At 33.0% G+C, this 23,516-nt stretch overlaps 3 protein-coding genes across 5 annotated transcripts in view; 1 reads left to right on the top strand and 2 right to left on the bottom strand.

Annotated features, from left to right (window-relative positions):
- LOC139780231 (fatty acid synthase-like) overlaps window positions 1–16,844 on the bottom strand; it is a 113,267-nt gene extending 96,423 nt beyond the window's left edge. Inside the window, exons 1-2 of one of the 3 annotated variants that reach the window (XM_071718766.1) lie at window positions 16,604–16,844; window positions 15,508–15,797 (exon numbers count right to left, since the gene is read on the bottom strand). The gene's annotated coding sequence lies outside the window, so the exon portion shown is untranslated. The remainder of the gene's footprint in view (window positions 1–15,507; window positions 15,798–16,603) is intronic. The other 2 variants (XM_071718768.1, XM_071718767.1) reach the window with 2 other exon arrangements.
- A 1,207-nt stretch (window positions 16,845–18,051) lies between these two features.
- Window positions 18,052–20,298, top strand: LOC139780223 (putative nuclease HARBI1). Its single transcript, XM_071718754.1, has 4 exons — window positions 18,052–19,005; window positions 19,080–19,222; window positions 19,317–19,482; window positions 19,594–20,298. Exons 1-4 carry the CDS (start codon window positions 18,832–18,834, stop codon window positions 20,176–20,178), a joined length of 1,068 nt encoding a protein of 355 aa, XP_071574855.1. The 5' UTR covers window positions 18,052–18,831; the 3' UTR covers window positions 20,179–20,298.
- On the bottom strand, window positions 20,263–23,080 carry LOC139780224 (uncharacterized). Its single transcript, XM_071718756.1, has 4 exons — window positions 22,756–23,080; window positions 22,353–22,470; window positions 22,091–22,221; window positions 20,263–21,808 (listed from the first exon to the last, which is right to left on the bottom strand). Exons 1-4 carry the CDS (start codon window positions 22,859–22,861, stop codon window positions 21,249–21,251), a joined length of 915 nt encoding a protein of 304 aa, XP_071574857.1. The 5' UTR covers window positions 22,862–23,080; the 3' UTR covers window positions 20,263–21,248.
- Window positions 23,081–23,516: the final 436 nt, after the last annotated feature.

Below are 23,516 nucleotides of genomic sequence, written 5' to 3'. Positions count from 1 at the left end.
GATTCGACTTCCCAAGGAGAGCTCACCGCCAGGAAAAGGAGAGCTTGATGGAGGATTGAGGCGAGGAGTCCGGTCCAGCGAGCAGGGCCCTTCCGATATTCTCATTTGGGACGCCATATTGGAAGATCGACATTGATCGTGGTAGTACAAGGGGCTCTGCAAGGTTAATTCTCGTCTTAAGATCTGGAATTGCTCTTATTCTTGTGGCTCTGGTTTATATTCTAGCCCTAGAATTGATCTCGTAGACAAAAGCAGAGGCCCCCCTCTCTTTTCTTTTCTTTTTTTTCTTTTTTTTCTTACTTTGATTTCAATCAGTAATCCAGACTCCTTAATTCCGCCCTGTAAGATCTTGTTAATTCTCGTCTTGAGATCTTGGAATTGCTCTCATTCTTGTGGGTCTGGTTTATATTCTAGCCCTAATGTAATTTTAATATATGCATTACAATTTTACACTGTCAAATAATAAATAATATCGTTTGATAATAATAACAACAGTATAGATAATAGTAACAATTTTATTACTTGACTTATTTCATTCTATTTTTGACAACTCGTATATACATTAATTGTGGCTAAGGTCTATACTATGTCATAGTGTAGATCTTAGCTACATTTCTGGCAAGTCAGTCCAAAGTATGCGGCTTTGTTCTCTATCCTTTTTATCTGTAGCAATTTTATTTCTTTTTATTTTTTAATTATTTTTTATGTATTATCTCTTATGTATCAGGTTTCTGAAGAAGACTAAGTATATAAAGTCGAAACGTAAAACGTTAATTGTATTTAAAATTTGTTTAATTAAACGAGATTTTGTTTTTAAATTTAAATTGATGACCTTTTTATAACTCGAGAAAATCAGCCAGCCTTCCATCCTATAAGTTTATTTTGTACTGTTAGTTTAATTAATTTAGTTATATTTTTTTCCATTAACATTCTATTTGTTATAGTGATTGTGCAGTAGAAAATCTGAAAAAATAAATGTTTTTAAAAAGTAAAGATAGTATATATTTTGAAATCTATGTATTTTATGTAAACATAACATTTAAATTTATTTGCAGTTTATTTTAGAACATGCCAAAAAACACCGTTTCATAAGCTTTCTAAGAAAGTTAAAAGGCAGAAAGTGAATGTTGAAGTTGTAGAAGAACTCAATTCAACAGATTCTTTAATTGAATTCGATCAGTCGCATATTCAGCAAGCACATGCTTCCGTTAAAAGCCAAAGTTCCGTAATACCAGATTTTCTTTATAATCAAAAAGAATCTGAACTTTCTCATTATTCTTAACTTTTTCATCATTCTGAACTTCCTCACCATTCTGAATTTTCTAATAATTCTGATCATTTTGAGTACTCTGAACACTTTGATTTCGAAAATAACGATAATTATAGAGATATATTTAACATTAACAGACACACCGGCAACAATAACGAGGCTCATTCAGATGACAACGATGATAATTCTAAAAACTGCGAGAATAGTGATGAGAATAAAAAATATTCGAAATGTTTCGTGAAAACAAGAGTTATAAAGAAGAGTTATAAGAGTATAAAGAGTTATACTCTTATAGTCTTAAAGAAGCGTTATAAGAGTATAAAAATATGTAATATTATGTAATAAAATGTTTCATTCTACTTGCCGTTTGAATCTGATTAAGGCAAAATTGTAATATTAGTTTGAAATAGAAACAATTTAAAACAATTTAAAATACAAGGGAAATGCTTTAGTTTTATAACTATCATATTCTTGCAATATTAAAAATTTTACATATTCTTTCTTTGATTAAAATATTTCTCAAAATAATCTTGGAACTGTTGATGAAATATCGTGTATTTTTTTATCTGTAAAAGTTTAAAGTTTTGTTTGAATAGTTTAAAAGTTTTGTTTGAACGGTTTAAAAGTTTTGTTTAAACAGTTTTTTTCTGCTGTATATTAATTTCTATTACATCAAACACTACAAAATTCACTTCGGTTGCTTGCACCTAAATGATGTATATTATTCTTTTGTTATTTCTTTCTGACAACAGTACTGCATTATTCCATCGTAATCGACGAACTATGCACATTGTGAACATTTGTTTATTTCAATTTTGCATTCTTGCAAATAATAAATCGTGTTTCAAGTTTGAACTAGTTGTTTAAATATGCACGGTAGTTATTATTGTATGATTAAAGAAAGGAAAGTTAGTAGTATTAGGCTTATAAGAATATTGTTTTAGATGCATTTTCATAGAAATTATACTCGTGTTTTCAGTAAGATTCTATAAATCCTTCTTATACCGGCCAATGCATTATCTGCGCACGGAGTATGTGTTCCAGGCATTATATAAGATTCTCGAGTGTTTACAAATATTGTATGTGCTGTTGACAAAGTTAAATGTTTGCATATGTCAGTAAATTCACATTGTATAACATTTACTGTAATTAATATATAATTAATTATTTTATTGCCACCGTTAGATTTTATAAATGTCTTATAATGTTTTATAAATATAAAGATTTCTTTTAACATATGTATAAAATAATTTATTGTAAATCAATAAAAAATTATATGCTTTTTATAATTTAATGCTTTTAATTTTCCCTAAAAAAATATATTTTAGTATTTATTAATGGCTACGTAACAAGGCTTGCTGCAATTTGGCGTCAAGCTGTGTCATCAAAATTTGCTCTGTATTTGGTGCCAATTTGCTGTTAAGTATTGTTCTCAAATCTTGTTTGATATTTGATATCAATTTGGCGTTGGGTTTTGTCAACAAACTTTGATAGCAATTTGTCAACAATTTGCTGTTAGATTGCTGGCAAGCTTTGCTCGGTATTTGGTGTCAATTTGGCGTCAAGTTCTTTTGTCAAGGTTTGCTCGCAATTTGGCACAAATTTGCTGTCGAGCTTTTGTTGGCAAGCCTTGTTCACAATATGGCGCAAATTTGCCGTTGAACTTTTGCTGTCCTGTTTTGCTCGATATTTGGCGTCAATTTGGTGTCAAGTCATGTACACAAGCTTTGCTAGCAAAACACAAGCGTATTGCAGACACAGATCGCACCGAATTTGTCGACAAGTTTTGCGCGTATTTGGTGTCAAATTGGTTACAATTTGCTGACAAATTGTTTACTGTGTATGAGGAAGCAATGTGCAAGTTTCTACTTGCACACTTAAAAACTATGAGGAAGCAATGTGCAAGTTTCTACTTGCACACTTTTTTTTATGGATAGAGTATCATTAAAGATAGATTGGTGTTGTATTTGGCAATGATCGGTGAAGGGGTTACCAATTTTTGCCTAAAAAGTGTACAAGTCATACATGTAATCTTATATATAAGGTATCATTAAAGGGAGGTTGTTTTGAATTTTGCGAAGATTAGTGAAAGGGTTACCGATTTCTGCCTAAAAAATGTATAGGGTAGACCGAGGCAAATCGGATTACTAATTAGCACGATAAAATAGCTCGTTTAAAATAAAACACTAACGAAAATTGTCTTAAAATATTAATCCGATTTGCCTCAATCTACCCTAAGTTATTTGATGGATAGAGTATCATTAAAGGAAGATTGTTATTTAATTTGGCGAGGATCGGTGAAGGGATTACCGATTTCTGGTTAAAAAGTGTATAAGATGTACATGTAATTTTATATAGAGTATTATTAAAAGAAGGTTGTTTTGAATTTTGCAAGGTGAAAAGGTTACCGATTTCTGCTTAAAAAATGTGTAAGTTATTTGATGGATAAAGTATCATTTAAGAAAGGTATTGAATTTGGCGAGGTTCGGTGAAGGAGTTACCGATTTTTGCTTAAAAGTTATATGTATTAGTTATACATGTAATTTTATATAGAGTATCATTAAAAAGCAGAAATCGTTACACATTTTTTAAGCAGAAATCGGTAACCCTCTCACCGATTCTCGCAAAATTCAAAACAACCTTTTTTTAATAATACTCTATATAAAATTACATGTACATTTTATACACTTTTTTAAGCAGAAATCGGTAATCCCTTCACCGATCCTCGCCAAAAATTCACTAACAATCTTCCTTTAATAATACTCTATCCATTAAATAACTTAGGGTAGACCGAGGCGAATCGGATCAATATAAGTTTTAAGACAGTTTTTGTTAGTGTTTTTTTTTTCAAACGAGCTATTTTATCGTGCTAATTAGTAATCCGATTCGCCTCGGTCTACCCTATATATTTTTTAGGCAGAAATCGGTAACCCTTTCACCAATCTTCGCGAAATTCAAAACAACCTTCCTTTAATGATACGTTCTATATAAGATTACATGTATAACTTGTACACTTTTTAGGCAAAAATCGGTAACCCCTTCACCGATTATTGCCAAATTCAACACCAACCTACCTTTAATAATGCTCTATCCATAAAAAAAATTAAGCTCGATATCTCATAATTTGCGGAAATTAGGGCAATCATGTAGATTCTTTTAGATAGAAATCGGTAACCCCTTTATTATTAGCAATTTTTATTAATTCTATTATATTCTTCAGTTTTTTACCCCTATTTCATATATAATTTTTTAAAATTTGGTTAATCAGTTCTTGAGTTATATAAATTTTGGTAAGTTTGGCTGTTTTTTAAAACAGAAATCTGTAACCCCTTTATTATTAGCAATTTTTATTAATTCTATTGTATTATATTCTTCAGTTTTTTCTACCCCTATTTCATATATAATTCGTTAAGATTTGGTTGATTAGTTCTGGAGTTATAGAAATTTCGGTAAATTTGGCACATACACACACACATACATACATACATACGGACATTTTTTTTTAATGCGATATTTCGACGTTTTAGAACATAAGGAACACATTGGCATCAAAAACTAAAAAAACAATTTTTTTTCGGTCTTTTTTACCTATATTTCATGTATAATTCATTAACATTTGGTTGATTAGATCTAGTTTTATATGCGATCAAAGGTCCATGTACGAAGTTTATGAAAACGAAGCTTCCTCTATGAGGAAGCAAAAAATTGTTTTCGAAAAAGAATGAAGAAAAAGTCCCTTAGAAATTCGAAGTTATTGAAATCCCATCTTTATCAATGGCTTAAAAATTTCGAAACTAAGTCTAGAATTTGTGAAATTTTTTTGAAAAAAATCAAAACGGTCGCATTGAGAAAAAAAACATTTTTTACTTAAATCCTAAAAAAAAAACAGTCATATTGTCCATTAAAATTTTTTTTGATATTTTCTTCGAAAAGCTTAGATAGCTGGGACCTTCCAAATCCTTACTCAGCTCTTTATATTTCCTATTATACCTTGATTCTAAAATCCTATTTTCCTCTAACTGCCTCTGTACATCCTCATCCCTCTTCCTCATTTCTTTGCCTAAATTTCTCGCCTCCCTTCTCAAGGCTTCCACTGCCACAACACTCCAACCATTTCTATTAAGGCTCCTGGATGGTCAGCCGAGAACTCTGCGTTGACGGTGGCGACGTACCGTCGCGGCAGAAATCAGAACCCTCTCCAATGGAGAATTCTGTCCTTTGTGACATGTTGACAACCTATTTTGTTGTGCATGCTATTTCTTTATTATTCGCTCTGTGCTTGTGCTCTAACGTTTAACGTATTCGTGAAAGTCGTAAAATTGACCGAAAAGTAAGATTTGCATGCGAAAGGAACGTTTTCACCTCCTTTCGATAGTCGTTAAACGGCTGTTTTTCCCGTATGTTTAGGCTTCGTTTTATGGCTGTTTGTTTATTGTCGAGGGAAAAGGGTAGTTTTCGGCCAATTTCGGAAGTGTTCTGAAACGATCTATAGTGATGTTTTATTGAAATGTCTTTTTATTTGAAAATGGCATGCACAACAAAATTGGGTGTTTTCCTCGCCTCGATAGTAAGAATCCAATATGGCCGCGGTGACCATCCAGGAGCCTTTAAATATTTCTCCCTTTCTTTTTCATATCTATCGTTCCATTTATTGCTTTCTTTATCTAACCAACACTTTTTAATCCACCTCTCCTCACTTGCTTCCCTGACCTTATCCTCAAACTTCATAGCCCTAATTCCTCATTCTATCCTTAGTTTGCTCAATCCTAGTTCTCTAGACATCATATATCTTGGAGTGCAAAACTTTAATTTAAAAACCCATCTAGGGTAATCCAACATTATCTTTTCTAAATTTTTTCTTTCTTCTCAACCCCATAATTCCACACCGTATGACATCACGCTCCTAACTAAATATCTAAATAGCATCCCTCTTCCAATAAAATCATTCCTACAAATCCTTTTCCCTAGTCCCCAAGTCCTGTTAGCCGCAATCCTTCCTTTTCTACATAATTCTTTAATATGTTCTGTCTATTTACCACTCCTATTAAATACAAACCCTAAGTATTTAAACGTCTTGACCTTTTTGATTTCTTTATTCTCTTATTTCCATTTTTCTACCTTTTCCCTTCCTCTCTTATTGAACACCACCATCTTAGTTTTATCAGTACATAGAGTCATTTTTCTTTTCCTAAAAAATCTCCTAATTGTATCCATCATATCTAACATCGCATCCCTATTCTTTGCTAAAAATACCATATCATCGGCATACTCCAACCACATTCTTACATCCCTTAATTGTACATCGTCTATGTTCCTTTCCTCTAATACTTTCCTAATCTCCGCAATATACAGGTTAAGTAAAAGCGGACTCAGAACACAGCCCTGCCTAACTCCTTTTGTTATGTAAAATTCTTTCGTTAAGCCTTCCTTTGTTCTAATAGCTACCTTCGTAATCTCGTAAGCTCTTTCTATCTTTCCTATAAGATTTTCCTCTATTCCCATCTTCCTAAGGATCTTCCATAGGGTGAATGCACCGTTTGTGGCCACTGCGCCCGTTTTGGCCACTTTCGTCATTTATTAAGATTTTCTAGTTTAAGGTTGGCTGCAGTGCGCAGCAATCGCGACATATTCAACTTTGCAACTATTTTTCTCGGCCATGTGAGTGCGACAATCAACATCACGTTTCTCTTTTACATTGCAAAAAAATTATTTGTTACAGTGTATACCAAAGACACAATCTTCTTATAACAAACGATAAGAATCCCCGAAACTCGGTAATTAGAATTTAGTGTATTTTTTTAATGAAAACGTGACAGTATATACTTGTGTACACTAGAAATGAGACGCATATAGGTTAAGTTTCTTTTAAAATATAATCTGCTAATGCGATCTTGTAAAATTAATTTGCTTTTTATAAATAAACAACCTGGCCAAAAATCGAGCATGTTTTTTCGCATTTTCCACTTGTGGCCATAGGGTGGCCAGAACTAGGATAACGTCTGCACTAATTTTGACCACTTAATATAAAAAGAAAGATAACTTTAAAAATACTGACTAATCTTTGAGATACTAAGCCTTATGAAGTTTTTTTGAATACTATTATTTTATTATTATATTTTTAGATTAAAATGCCAAAAAGAAAGTGTGATAAATCTGTTAAGAAAAAACAGAAGTTTTCCACAACCAAGGAAAATCAACAGCAAAAGAGAAAATTATTTTTGTATTCACCAACAAAGGTACGAGAAGCTTTAGTTGCTATTCAGAGTGGTACACCAGTCTCGACAGCAAGTAAAATTTATCAAGTACCAAGAACAACTTTGCGACATAAAATTCGAGGTGAAGCACCAGTGACCACTGGACATGTAGGTCGTGAATCAGTATTAGGTTCTCGTGTAGAAGCTATTTTGGTGGATTGGCTGTTGGAAACATGTCGAATGGGATCCCTATCACAAAAAATGTTTTGTTGAATTTAGTCAAAAAATTTGTTAAAACCGAACATTTAGAAACTCCATTTACAAATAACACGCCAGGACGTAAATGGTTTGAGAACTTTATGAAACGACACCCTGTTTTATCTATGAAGAAAGCTGAATACTTAAGTAAGACAAGAGCAGCTGTTACTGAACAATATATTCGTAATTGGTTTTCTGAAGTACAGATTTTACTAAAGGATAATTTAGAAGTTCTTGAAGACCCGCAAAGAGTATTCAACATAGATGAGACAGCAGTGTATTTAGCTCTTAAAGGAGGATTATTTATTGCAGAGAAGGGAAAACCAACGTATGATGTTTTTACTAGCAGTGATAAAGAAAATATTACTACGCTCTTTACTGTGAATGCTGCAGAAGAAATAACGCCACCTCTAACCGTTTTTAAGTACGAACGCTTGCCTCAAGCTTGTTTAGCCAAAGTTCCACCTGGTTGGGGCATCGGTAAAAGTGAAAATGGATGGATGACATATACAGCCTTTTACGAGTATTTTGCAAATGTGGAATTCGGTGGTTGGAAAATATCGCTGTTGCTGAACGAGCTCGTGGCATTCTACCGAATGTATGTAAATATGTGGCAAAAGTTATCAAAGAAAAAAAGATTCCGAAATGCGCTACTTTGAAACGGTTTCGACCGCGTTAGATGACAAATTACTCGTTCCTAAATTGACCTTTTTTCAATCCCTCGCGAGCGATGTACAGCCATTCATGTCCGAATTTCAATCCGATCATCCGTTGACTTTATTTCTTTACGGTGAAATTTATGCACTTGTGAGATCTATCATGAGGAGATTCGTAAAGGATGATGTCCTGAACTTGAAGGAAACGGATCTTTCCAAAATCGACGTTACTAAGAAGGATAATTTGGTACAACGAAATACATAAAAGTTGGATATGCGACTGAAGTTGCACTCAAACACGAAAAAGGCATTTCGGATCTCGAAATACTACAATTTAAAAACCAAGTACGCCAATGTCTTCAAATATTTGTAGAGAAGATTATGGTTCGCTCTCCTCTCAAATTTCCTCTAACAAAAGCCGTTTCTTGCATGGATCCGGCCATAACGAGTCGAGGAGAAATCGCTTATAAGCGGTTGTCTTTCGCATTACGGATTTATGTGGAAAATAATTTGATATCGGAAATAACGGTTGATAAAATTGACCGCGAGTACGGACATCTCATTAGTATAATATCCCCGTCGTTCAAGAGAAGTTTAAAACTTTCAAGCGATCCGAGATTCGTTTGGATCATTTCTGGGTCGATCTTATCACGAGTTGCAGTAAGAAAGATTACGAAAATTTGTCAAGTTTCATGAAAAGCGTCATGATTCTTTCTCACGGAAACGCTGCCGTAGAACGAGGTTTTTCCGTAAATAAGCAATGTTTCATCGAAAATCAAAAAGAAAAGTCGTTGATCGCTCAAAGAACCATCTATGATACAGTCAATGCCAAGGGAGGACTTGAAAATTTCGTCATAACGAAAGATTTGATACATGCAGCTCGTAATGCGCATATGTGGTACAAAGAGGAGCTTGCACGTGAAAATCAATGAAAGAGAGATGCAAGAATAATTGTTTGAGTGTCTCTCGACCCTCCGAAGAGTGCATTCTTTCCACGATTAACCATCGCAAATAAATCATGGAACTATTACGGAATCTACTACTATTACGAATCACTATTATGTTAAGCCTTCTAATCTCATTATGTAATTTACATGAGATATGATTTTCTTCACTAGTTCGCCAGTTGACATATACTATTACTAGTTGAATTGGTACTTGATATGATACGAGTCATTTTTCGATTGAAAAATATACTACTATTTTAAGTGTTAATCATAAAATGTTTAAACGAGTGTTTATATAAAAATTATTTTAAACAAATTATAGCTAAGTGTTAAAAAACACTAATATTAAAGTTTATTTTGATAATCTGATGATGTAATGTGTTGTAAAATTCTGACAATTAACACTCCTCGCCAATAAAACAATGTTTTCTTCAGCCTTTTACGAGTATTTTGCAAATGTTTTTAATAAATATATCTACAAGATGAGAACATAAAAAAACCAGTTATTGTTTTCCTAGATGGACACATATTACATATGTCATACTGCTTAAGTGCTTTTTGTAAAGAGCAACAAATTATATTATGCTGTCTCAATCCAAATGCCACACATATTTTGCAACCTCTTGATGTAGCCGTGTTCGCTCCATTAAAAAAGCACTGGCAAAAGTTTGTGAAAACTTGGCGTTCAAATCATGATGGGATGGATGTACAAAAATTTGATATTCCCAGCATTATCAGAAATTATTAAAGAAAAAGACTTTTCAAAAACTATTCAAGCTGGTTTCAAGTGCTGCGGACTTTATCCCTTTGATCCAAACGCTGTCAAGTACGATAAATGTGTAACGCAAACACAAATTGCATCTGATGTAGTTGAGAGTGCGAATCAACATTCTGTTTTAACTTCAACAAACACAGAACTATTACAAGAACTGGAAAAAAACATCAATGTAAATATTTTGCAACGTTTCAAGGAATTGAAGAGTAACAAATTTAATTGGAATGGAGAAACTGAATATTCAGCTTTATTCGATACTTGGAGCAAAATTTACGATGATGTTTACGATAAAAATATTACTTTGAATCAAACTATTGATGTAAGTAGTTTGGAGATATACATTGAAGAATCGGAAGAGATTTCGAATCGTAAGTATATTAAAGAATTTATTAAATTTACTTAAAAATAACTATATATATATATATATATCTTATGCATGATTATAAATAAATAATATTATTAGATACAACTATATACTTTTGGTCAAGAACAATGTGTCACAGAACTTGAGCCAGTTGTTATTGAAATTATCAATACGAATTCTGATTTACCAGAAACTACAACTAGATTATCTATGACAGAAAATACAAGTATTCACACAATTGTCTATTATTATTTTATTCATTATATTTATTGAGGCTTTATAGATTTTAATAGTAGAGGAAAGTCCCCTATTATGAGACAGGATCCTAATATGAGATATGTTAAGCTAAAAGGCCCTATATAGGCCCCATCTGTTGATCCCACCATGAAAAAACTCCGCCATCTCATATTAGGATCCTATCTCATAATAGGGGACTTTCCTCTACTATTAAACGAATTTATACAGACTATATAAAAATGACATTCTAATGTGGTATAAAACAACTATTATATATTTTAATTGATAAGTAACTATTTTTAATTAGTAAGTCTAGTCTCGAACAAGATAAAAATAAGTATGTTACAGAATTTGTATCAGTCGCTTTGGAAATCAGTGAAGAAACTAATTCTTCAATAACTACATATAACACAAGTGTAGCAGACAATACTAGTAACCATCAAGTAGAAATTAATGAAGAAACTAATTCTTCAATAACTACATATGACACAAGTGTAGCAGACAATATTGGTAACCATCAAGTAATTAGTAGTCAGCCACGTAATGGTAGCAGTGATGTAAACTACACAGATCCTGACTGTGGAATAGTACTTAATAAATCTCCGGAAAATGCTTTAAAAGACATTCTCGTATGGCCTCAACAAAAAAATACTAATAAGAAACGAGTACAAACAGAACGTTTACCTTCTGTGCTTACCTCTGAAAAATGGTTAGAAGTCATGAAAGCTAAAGAAGAAGAGAAACAAAGGCAATTAGAAAAGAAAGAAGAAGAAAAGAAGATTGCAGAAAAGAGAAAAAGCAAAACAAATTAAATTAGCAGCAAAAAGAATAAAATTAGAAAAAAGAGATAAAGCAAAATAAAAAAAGAAAGCAAAGTGTAATAACTAAAGAGAAAATATTATTCTAAGAATTGTTTGTTCAAAGCTTTATTAAGTTTACTGCAATGAAAATGATTTATATTAGAGTGTTGACATGTTAAAACTGATTTACTAATATTACTAATTATTTTCTTTCATTACCAATATTACTAATTATTTTCTTTAATTACTAATATATTTTCAACGTTTAATTATAAAAAAGTCTGATGAGAACTGAGCCAAAGTAAGCTAAACTTAATTTAATATTTAATACTAAAAAGTACAAATTATTAAAATAAAAGTTTATTTATTAATGTACTTATTGATAAAACATAAAAAATTAATGTGTTTAGTTTATCTAATAATAAGACTTATTAAATATTTTGTTATTTTGTGATTAGTATCCACAAATGTGATTTGCAAAGATTAAAGAAATATATAAATATATGTAAAATAATACATTAAAGTGCAACTTTTTTGTTTAATAAACATTAAAATATATGATATTTTACATTTTTGTTATTTACTGTCCCTTTTATTTTGAACAAAAGCTTGTTGTCATGCTACATTTTTCAGATGGCCAAAATTGGCATCCTACATGGCCACAACAGGTACACAGGTGGCCAAAATAGGCAACCTACATGGCCACAACAGGTATACAGGTAGCCAAAAATAGTGTAAAATGGAATTTTTGCAATTATTTAACTTTTCCATTATTTATTCGCTTTTTTTCTAAAATTAATTTGTAAAATTATAAATTAAGATATTAAATAATGTATTTAAGTGAATAGTTTCTTCTTGTAATATATTATAAAAAAGAAAAGGATTTTAAAAGTTGCAAAAATGGTTAAAGTGGCCACAATCGGTGCATTCACCCTAGTTGCCCTCTCTCCACGTTGTCAAAGGCTGCCTTTAGGTCCACAAAAAGCGTATACACCTTTCTTTCTCTTCTTTTCTTCTTTCTGGGTTAAATGTTCCAACACAAAGATATTATCCATTGTTAACCTCCCTCGTCTAAAACCGGCTTGACTCTCTGGTAACAATCCTTTCTGCTCAACAGATTTCTCCAACCTTCCTCTGATAATTTCAGCATATATTTTATAAGCTGAGCACAGAAGAGAAATACCTCTATAATTTCCAACAATGTTTTCATCACCTCTTTTATGTAGCGGGACTATAATAGAGGTTCTCCAGTCCTTTGGTAAAATTCCTTCCTTCCAAACCTGATTTAAAACCTCCACTAGACCTTTCCTAACTGCACTGCCTCCATACAACCAAGCTTCAAACGGAATTCCATCCACACCTACAGCCTTGTTTTTCTTCAATCTTCTTACCACCTCAGCTATTTCTTCCTCCTCCAACTGTGAGCTCATTAGAACAGGCCTTTCTTTTTCAGTTCCTATACTGTTTTCTCCTTCCTTGCTTTCCGCCATATCTTCTGTAACTCCAAGAAGCTCTTTAAAATACTTCATCCATTCTACACCGCCAATTTTATTTTTCTTCCAAACCTTTTTCTTCCTCTTCCTATTAATGAATTTCCAGACATCTGTCCCGTGCCTTAGGTTCTTCAATTTCTCCTCTTCTTTGATTCTCTTCTTCTTCCTCTTCTGTTCAAATACCGCTTTCATGTTACTCCTTTCTTCCATATACCTTCTTCTTCCTACCTTTCCTTTTCTCCATTTCATGTATATTCTCTTCACTTCTCTTTTCTTCCTAGTGCAGTTTCTGTCCCACCAGTCCTTAAAACCAATCTTCCTCTTTTTAATTGTTATTTCCTTCCTTAACATAGCCTCTTGAATTATCTTCTTAAGTTTGTTCCACTTCTTTTCAATTGACAACTCCTGATAAACATCCTCCCAAATAGCCTCTTCAGTTTTCTCTTTATATCTTTCAATAGCCTTCCTATCCCAGCATATTTTCCATCTTGATTCTTTATTCCTATCTTCCTCTTCTTCTTCATGCACTTCTTGGTTCGTACCTAGCGCTCTATCTCTTTCGTCTAACATCGCGACTAAAGGCATGTGATCCGAGTCCACTCTCGCATCCACCTTAAATTCCCTAATTCTATCATATATTTCTTCGCACACAATCATATAATCTATTACGGAGCTACCCCTTGCACCTATAAATGTATATTCACCCTCCCAATCACCTTTTGTTTTTCTTTAAGAAAATTGTGTTTTCTTTACATTAATTGATTCGTATTGTTTGCAAAAATAAAAAGTAAGGAATTTGAATTATAAATACTTAACAAAATATTATGTCACAATACTGTAACTTTCAAGCCTTATAACTCGAAAAGTACTTAATGAAAAAATACCCATACAGCACAAAATGTTTTCAAAAAATATTTCTGAATATTTCTATAAAAATATTGCAAGAAATATTTTAAAATGGTTTTAGGAATATTTTAAAAAAGTTAAAAAACCTTTTGTGATAACATTTTTAAGAATATTTTAAGAATCTTTTAAAAATATTTATAAAAACGTTCTTCTTTATCACCCAGACAATATTTTCTTAAATATTTGAAATATATTTTTGAAATATTAATTTAAATCTACATATTTATTGTTTTATAATCTTGTTCCAAAATATTTAAAAATATTATAAATTTATTATTGGTTCTATAATCTTTTTTCAAATATTTTTGAAATATTATGAAATATTCTTAATTAAAAGATGCATGGTAGCGCATCTTTCCGTGCTAGTTTGGAACGACGCCGCTAGACGGCGCATAATGGTAAGACTAACTCGTAAGTAAATTTCAGTTGAGGACTAATATAAGCAGGTCTCTGGCAAAGCAAAATGATGACATTCGTAAGATATGTATATTTTTCAAATATCAAGATGTACCTATATTTTACAGATATTACAAAAATCTTTCAAACATGAAACACACAATTATTGCTGATTCGGTTAAACATATTTTATTTTTTGAAGTAATATTTCTAAAAGATTTGACAAATATTATTGAATATATTTATTTGCAATCTTATAAAAATATTTTTAAAAATATTTTTCTGATATGATCTGGCGGACATAGAAACATTCTAAAAATATTTTTGTGAATTATTTTAATCTTCCTAAAAAATATTTAAAAAATATTTTGTGCTGTATGGGTACTTAATTATAGTGTTTTGGAAAGCTCTCGACATAAGATATAAGAATATGCAATAAAAAAAAGAGGGTTCCATTTAAGAAACTGAAGGTGTCCTTGACCTGACCTTAACGATGCCACCCAAGGTCAAATTAATGACACCATCTTATGTTTTTCTCTAAAATGCTTAGTTTTTGAAAGAAAAGGGGTGGACGGGTGGTCTCAGACACCCTGTGTATATATATATATATATATATATATATATATATATATATATATACATATATATATATATATATATATATATATATATATATATATATATATACACTGTTCCTTATTCCTTTTATTGTGCGCAGCCCCTTATACGTAGAATAATAAGAATCAATTATTGTAAATTTAAATTGTTATTAGTAATAATTAATAAGAAATTAATTAGTACAGATACGCAAATCAGGATGCGTCCGTGCGATTTGACGAATAGGAGCAGCCCAACGTTCACGTTGTTAGTCGTGTGGAGAAATATTAGGAAGAGCGCTTTATAAATAGCAACGGCTACGCACGAATGTCGCTCATGTATGTACAGCCGTTGTTATTCTCACTCCTTCCAATGCCTCGCCACGCATCTAACAAAACGTAGTTGGACTGCTCCTTCTCGTCGAATCGCACAGACGCATCCTGATTCGCGTATCTGTGTTGAGTAATTTCTTATTAATTATTAAGAAACTTACAATATGATAAAGGACTTTTCGATCCAGTTTTACCCGCTCTACCTGCCCACGAACAGTGGTCCGCGTATTACATATGATACTAAAATATATTAAAACATTTTTGAAATACATCTATAGGTACCTCTCTTTCTTTGTCCCTTCTCTCTCTCTCTCTCTCTCTCTCTCTCTCTCTCTCTCTCTCTCTCTCTCTCTCTCTCTCTCTCTCTCTCTCTCTCTCTCTGTTGAAAAATTCTCTCTTGAAACTCTTCCTGTAACCTCGCACTGTCAAACGCGAAACAAAGGCCGTAGCCGGATAAGAAGGGTCAATGTCCCCCCACACGGATCATGCTCATTTTTTTTGCTTTGATTTGATTGCTATCAGTGTCCCTTACAATTTAGTCAAATATTAGCCCTTAATATTGAACCGTTTTGCTGTAAAAAATAAAAATAAACATTTCGAAAATAATTCATATCTTTTGATCGGCTTAACCGATATTGATGAAATTTTAATATGTTGTAGATATTATTAAGACACATTTGTGGAAAATTTGGGAAAGGTTACTGATGACAGGAACATTGATAAAAAAAATAAATAAGTGTTCTTGATTTTGTTTAGTCCCGATATCTTTCTTGTACAATTACGAAAAAATTTTTCTAGAATCTTGGAGTAGTTTCCTATCGGACATGATTTTTTGGAAGCAATAAAATGGGTAGGTGGTACTTTTAAAAAATAAAGTATTCTTTTTCATTTTTTAAAAATATGATATGCTTTTGGTACGATCGCTATATATTTTATGTATTTAGTATTTTTGGGATAGTATTCTACAACAAGTAATTTTTTCGAACCAATAAAATAGGTAGGCAAAAGTTTAAAAAAATAAAATATTGTTTTTTATTTTTTTAAATTATGATATGCTCTTTGTACCATTCCCATATTTTTTTGTGAACTTATGAGACGGTATTCTACAACAAGTAATTTTTTCAAACCAATAAAATGAGTAGAAGGCACTTTAAAAATCAAAATATTTTTTTCAAAATTATCATAGTTTTTTGGTACCATCGCCATATTTTTGTTTAGAATCTTGGAATGGAATTCTACAACAAGTAATTTTCCGGAATCAATTAAATAAATAGGTGCAGGTACTAGAAAAATAATAAAATAAAGTAAATTGAAATAATTATAAAAGGATAAACTATAATCGTATTAAATCAAATGTTTACTAATGAAGTACACATACACATACACACGAAATTATAAAGTCACGCGTGTCCGTGTGACTGAAATCTGAACTTCTTGCTGAGATCTCGCCAAAAAATTCACATTTTTGACATGTGAGATTTCGAGATCTCAGTATTGACTGCACCAATCTTAATCAGATTGGTCGCAATCGAAAGCTCGTATCAATGTTATATTAGAAAACTGTCGTCAGATGATCGCAGTTTTCTTTCTTGAGATATTTGATTCGGAAAATCGATCGGCCCGAAAACTCCGGATAAGCTACTTGGTAGCGTCGTCTGCTAGCTCTTTCTTTATGTACTTGGCGTCGCTTGATTATGACATATTCAATTTTTGTAGATAATAAAAGAAATATGCATAATGTTTTATGCAATGAATGAAAATGATATGTGCATATTGCTGGAACATTTTTCATAGACTCATATGTATATTGTAACTATAAGTTTTCTAATTTATGTAGAAAAAAATGTTTTATTTAACAATTGAAATTATTGACGTCAAAGAATTTATTAAACTTATAAGTGCATTGAAATTATAATTTCGTATTATTTATGTCGTCTGTCTGATAATATGCAACGATTATCACTCTTGATATTTAGATCAGAAAAGAATTTCGAAAATAATCGTTCCAATGCATATACAGGGTGTTCTAAAAAAAGGAGGCCAAAATTTAGGGAGATATTCCTCACACCTAAAGGATAAAAAAATGTTATATGAACATAGGTGCGGAAACGCTTTATTCAGGAGTTGTGTTAAAAATACTGTTGACTTACACAATTACTTACACAAGAAACAATTTAAGATTAATCATTGTGGACGACAATCGTTTAATCAGTAGGTTTATTTACATTTGTTTTTAAAGTAACCTTGAGTACGGTTACAACAAATGTTGAAAATGTCCACCATTTGCCTGTCAACACAACTCCTGAATAAAGCGTTTCCGCACCCATGTTCTTATAACATTTTTTCATCCTTTAGGTGTGAGGAATATCTCCCTAAATTTTGGCCCCCCTTTTTTAGAACACCCTGTATAGCGTACAACAGTACAAAGTGCGCCAACTATCGCAGTTGCATTTTTTTTATCAAGTGTGTATTAACGGGATCTAAATAACTTATACTAATACTTTATATTAGAGAGTCTGCAGTTCAAAAAATATAAATAAAATAAACATTAAGATGTTCACGGCGCTCCATATTTTAGATAATTAAAGTATATTTATTTGGTTTAGTTGTCTCTTATCGTCTCAGCTTTTATCTTCGTCCGACTAAAACTGTATAATGTACATTTTAGAGATAGATATGCGTTTCTAATATATCACTATTACATAATGTGAAAGAAGCCAAAATATTTATTAATCCTTGTCGTTCACTCTCGTCACTATCGCCGCCGTCGTCGTCGCAATCGTCACCCGTAGGACAGTCTCAAAACCTCGCAACATCATTCTCTCCGATATCTCGCAACACACGTCTCCCAAATCTGTTCTATTTGATCTCGGCTGAGCCCCCAAAAAGATGTAGTGTGCAGAATTTATTATATTTTGTTATATATATAATTACTACATTTTTCGCCGGGACTTGGTTAGTGGATGTATGTGTGAGTGGGTGCGGAGAGCGAGCGTTACGTAGGATATTGCTAGCGACTGCGTCCACTGATAGATTTTGAGTGTAGGATAGAGGGAGAGGGGAGGCGAACGGCGGAGGAAGCGATAGAAGTGGAGGGAAATAGGGAGACACGAAGGGTGAGAATTAATCAAAAGGGTACGTAGAAGAATTAATCAAAGATACGACTAGGTGAGAGGTTAGGATAGAGGGACGAGGGGAAAGGCTAGGGATAAATTGGGGATTTCGTGCGATTTACCTACGGCATACGGCATAGAGTATAGAGCACGGCATAGAGTAGGGCGACAAGTGAGCGGCAGCGAGTAAGGCCGAGTCCGCATGTAGCGCGGCGGGCCCGGGCGTATTGACAGGCGACGAGATAAGAAAGCGCGGGAAACGCAAGGTAGTACGGATATAGCGCCGTGTAACATACTGTTATAGCGTTTTTCATTGGCAGAACTGGTGCGCACTGAGTGCGCACTAACCGCGGACTGTGTGTTCCATTGGGGATTTTAGTGCGCACGAGGATCGTGCGCTCTGTTTCATTGGTAAATCTAGTGCCGAATTTCCGCACTTTCATGCAGAAATCTGGCACGAGCTCGGAGAGACGGTGTCGGTTGCGTGCAAAATATGGCGGCGCGAATTGGTGTAGGTGATTTGAACGAGCAAAGTATGCAAATACTACTCGATTTTCTCTCGTCATCATCTAGTAGTGATGATGACGACTATTTACTTCACGAAAAACGTATTATCCCAAAAATACAAAACTTTTTAGGGGTAGTACATAATTTTTCTGAGAACGAGGTAAGTTTTTATTGTAAATTATACATTGCTTGTAAACCGGTAACTAGAAACAAATGTTTATATTGGTGTTCCAGTTTAAATGCAATTTTCGAGTTTGTCGGAGAACAGCGTACAGAATTATAGATATATTTGAAAATTCGGCATTCTGTCCTAATGAGCAAAGTCACGGAGGAATTAAACCTACGTCCGCTGAAGTACACATTTTGTCATTTTTGTGGTAAGTTATATGTGTATATGTTTGTATATACAGTTGTTCAATGTTATTCAATAACTCATAACAAATGTTAAAAACGATTTGAAAATATGTATAGGTTTGCTGGAAATAAAGTGTGCCTGAGAGACGTCGCACAGAGATTTGGAGTGTGTCCTACTACAACTTACCGACAAAATAACAGAGTCATGAATTTCTTATGCGATATAGCTGGGAACATAATCAAATTTTCGGACAAAGAAAATGCTGCAAATGAATTCTTTGAAGTATGTACATCTGATTGTACATCTTATTGCGCTTAATATATATTATTGTTTATACATTATGTAAAAGAATTACATAGTAAGTTATTTATTAATGTATGTATAACATCTAAGATTGCAGGTTTTCCTAAAGTGCTTGGCTGCATCGATGGCACATTTATTAAAGTGCGAACACCAGCACATAAAATCAAATCAACGTACGTGAACAGGCATGACATCCCTTCAATCACATTACAGGGTATATGCGATGCCCGGAAGAGATTTGTCGATGCATTTACAGGAATCCCCTCAAAGATTCACGACGCACGTGTTTTGAAATTATCAGATGTACATGAGGCGTTGCCAGGACTATGCGAAGGCAATAAATATCATATACTAGGAGATGGAGCCTATCCTATACGAGAATGGCTAATCGTTCCATATAAAGATTATGGAAATCTTTCCGAAAGGCAGAAGTTGTTCAACAAAAAATTTTGTGCTACACGGGTATTAATTGAAAATGCATTCGGTCTGCTAAAAGGCCGTTTTCGACAGCTCATTGAAGTAGATATGCATAATGTCGATAAAATTTCAAAATTTATCATTTCTTGTTGTGTGTTGCATAATTTATGTATTGACAACAACGACGATTTTAATTTTCCAATCGAATTAGAACATAATGTGGATGAGCCTTATAACGAAGAAAGACGGGAGCAGTAAGCTCTTCTACGTAGATTGGGAGAAATCAAGCGAAACCAACTTCTGGAGAGATTATTTCCTTGAAATAAACAAACATATCTATAGTTGTATTTTATAATAAAATATTATATTTAAACACAATATATATTTTCATAAACGCCTCACGTTTTCATAATCTTAACAAATCAGACTCTTTTTATCACAATGAATACATATATAATAAAATAATAAAGCTTTATAAAATAAAAATTATAAAAAAATAAAGAACACATTTTTTGCAGTACTGCATTACGATAGAAAAAAAACTGACCAGAACTTCTTACAAATGTAGGTAAAGTATAAAACTATCTAGCGCAGACTAAATTGCAACAAGCCTTCGCACCAACTTCCTTATCCCAACCAACAGACAATGATTTGTAAAAGTTTAACGTTTTTTGAATGAATATTTATTTGAATATTTGCTTAAAAAATATTATCTGTTGGTTGGGATTGCGCTTCCACTTTGTCTTTAGGCCTGTTCATTTTCGCTACACTTTTGAACCAGTGCAATAAATTAGAATAAAAGAAAATATATTTGTTTTATTCTAACTTATTGCATTAGTTCAGAAGTGCAGCGAAAACAAACAGGCCTTTTATTTAATACAAATACTTAAAAAATAATCTTTCGAAAAAAATGTGCCTTAATGCGGCTATTAATAATACAATCTGAAAACTAAAAATTAACTTTTTCTATAATTTAACACGTTTTGTGTTATAAAATAATAACTAATAAATGAAAAAATTTGTTTACAGTCAACTACTATGTTAAATACTTTTCCAGGTTTCCGAGTTTTCGCCGCGTAGAGTTGCTTGATTGCCGTCTTGCAAACATTGCTCATTGTTTGCTTTATCAGGGTTGGCTCTCTAATACTGAAAAACTATATAGTTTTTGTTATACTAGCATCAGAGAGCCTGCCCTGATAAAGCAAAGTACAATGTTTGCGAAACGTCGACGATTAAGCAACTTTATGCACGATGATAACCTGGAAACCTGGAAAAGAGTAAATAAGAAAACCACAGAAGCCTTTAACTTTTAAATGTTATTCTATATACTAATCGCTTTCTTTCTTGTTGAACAATTCCCTCAAAAGTTGTAGTTTCTCCTGGTGTCTCCTTTCCTTTGCCTCTTCCTTTTGTTTAAATAATTCCAATTTTCTTTCTTCATTGCTCAATTTATGCTTTCTTTGTGGAGGAGAATCTTTGACATTTTCCTTGTCGTCAATAATATTTGAGTCCTGATTTGAGTCTGAGATGATTTCGAGTAGAGGCCTTTTTGGGTATTTCACAGACTTTGCACTTCGAAGTACTTCTGGCTCGATGCTATCATCAGCCTGACTAATTTCTCTTAACTCTTCTTCAAACGGTACTTCTTCTCGTGAACTGCCTGATTTACGGTTATTTTCTACCGCTTTTTTTTTTCGTTTCAGAACCGTTTTATAACGATTTTCGACTTGTAGTGGTGTTTTCGAGATATTCAAATTTTCATGCAATTCTTTTGAAATCTCTGCCCACATTGTCTTCTTCGTTTTAAATTTTTTCATTGGGCCTATTTGAGAAAGGTATATTTTATATTTATCTAGGATAAATACAGTTGCTGAATCAGTCCATGAATCTGAAAATAGTTGCACATATTATTTGAGAAATACAAAACATGAATGTCAAAGGAATAAGATGATGTAAAGTGTAAAAAAGCCTATGTTTGTATTGACGTATGGGAACAAGTGTCGCAAAAAATCGGAAAAAGCAAATCTGTAAAATTGTGTGTTGAGTGTAACCGGATGGATACTACATTTGTGATTTTCATTTCTTTCTCGTATTAACCCAGGAAAGTGATGACTATAGTACACACCACCATGTATACTACATATATATGTGTATTGAAATATATATTTACCTATTGACTTCTGACTATTACTGTCTTCGGATAGTACTGAACTGAAGTCAAACTCATTTTCTTTGTCGGTGCACTGTTTATCTCGACGATTCTGACTCTCATTAATGTTCACGTTGTATATTAATATTTCTCTAAATAAAAAAATGCATATCATTGTAAAGGTATATACAAAAAGTATGGACATTTTATAGTCATTCAATTAAAGTTATTCTTGGCATAAAATAAACAAGTACGAGCGAAAATCTATTTTCAATAACATTACCTATCTCCTTGCAGCCGATATATTTCCCTTAGTAAGTTCTCTTCGCCGCCATCGGTTATTGTATACAATCCATTTTGGATTAACAGTTTCACGTACTGGATAGTATATGAATCATCATCTGAAATAAGTTAATAGAGACATCGTTCAATAATGTATTAATTATCATACGGTATAACAATATAAAGAACTATTTTTAGCTGCTTTCCTTTTACGAAGCAAAAACTGATACGAATTGACACACTTGAACACAGTGTATTATTTTGATGTCTGATGTGTTTGAACAGACATATAAATATGTTTTACGTATGTTGTATGTGCTTTATAAAAGAAAAGCAGTCTTTATAACAAATTTTTTCCATAGTTAGGTTATGAGATTGGCAGAATCGGTAGAATGTATACTTACTCTGTAATTTTTCATATAATTCTTCTTCACCATCTTCAAGTGTTAATTCTAAATTATTCGTGTTTATTTTTAATTTTATTGAATATAAAGCTCTTGAAGTATTCATTTTGAAAGTAAACTTTTATGTTTTGTCGAGGCAGGTTAAGCAGGTTAAGGAGCCGAAAAAATGCGCACTCATGTTACGCACTCACCAAGCCGCGAGTGTTTCCGTGGGCATGCAAGAAACTTGCACTAGCGGTACACTCGAGCAGTACCGTCCCGCTCTCTATGAGTTCGCAGTGCGCACTCAGTTCTGCCCAATGAAAAACGCTATTAGGTTTGTAGGAAGTGGGCTCTGCTTTCAGCTCCACACGGCGGTGGTCGGCGTAAGAGAGAGCGAAGGAAGCATTCTCCCTACGCGGGTATCGAACGCGCTCGGTAGCAGCGCCGCGGCAGACATACCCTAAAATCAAGGCCCGCGCGTTACCAACATATACGCGGCCCTAACACCTTCCTTCTTTAAACGAGTCGATTCGCTTATAATGGTTTTGCCTTTGCTGCAATCCTGTTTGATTTGCGCACGGGACTCGTTACTGGCTTTCGCGGTTTCCGAACAGTTTCTTTTCGGCCTATATTCTTTTGTTGAATAGCCGACTCCTGTGGAGCTATCTCTGTTTGCTGTGGCTGTGGCCGATCCGGAGGGTGTTGTAGAGTCTCCTGAGATGGTTCTTCCGGATGTTCCGAATTATTAGGTTCCTTCTCTGCTACATTCGAATCGGGTT

Source organism: Temnothorax nylanderi, unplaced genomic scaffold, assembly GCF_030848795.1.
Source record: "Temnothorax nylanderi isolate EJ_2023f unplaced genomic scaffold, tnyl_v1.0 TNYL_tig0268_pilon, whole genome shotgun sequence".
Lineage (NCBI taxonomy): Eukaryota > Metazoa > Arthropoda > Insecta > Hymenoptera > Formicidae > Temnothorax > Temnothorax nylanderi.
Note: the sequence above shows the minus strand (reverse complement) of the source record. Positions and strands in the feature narration are given on the sequence as shown.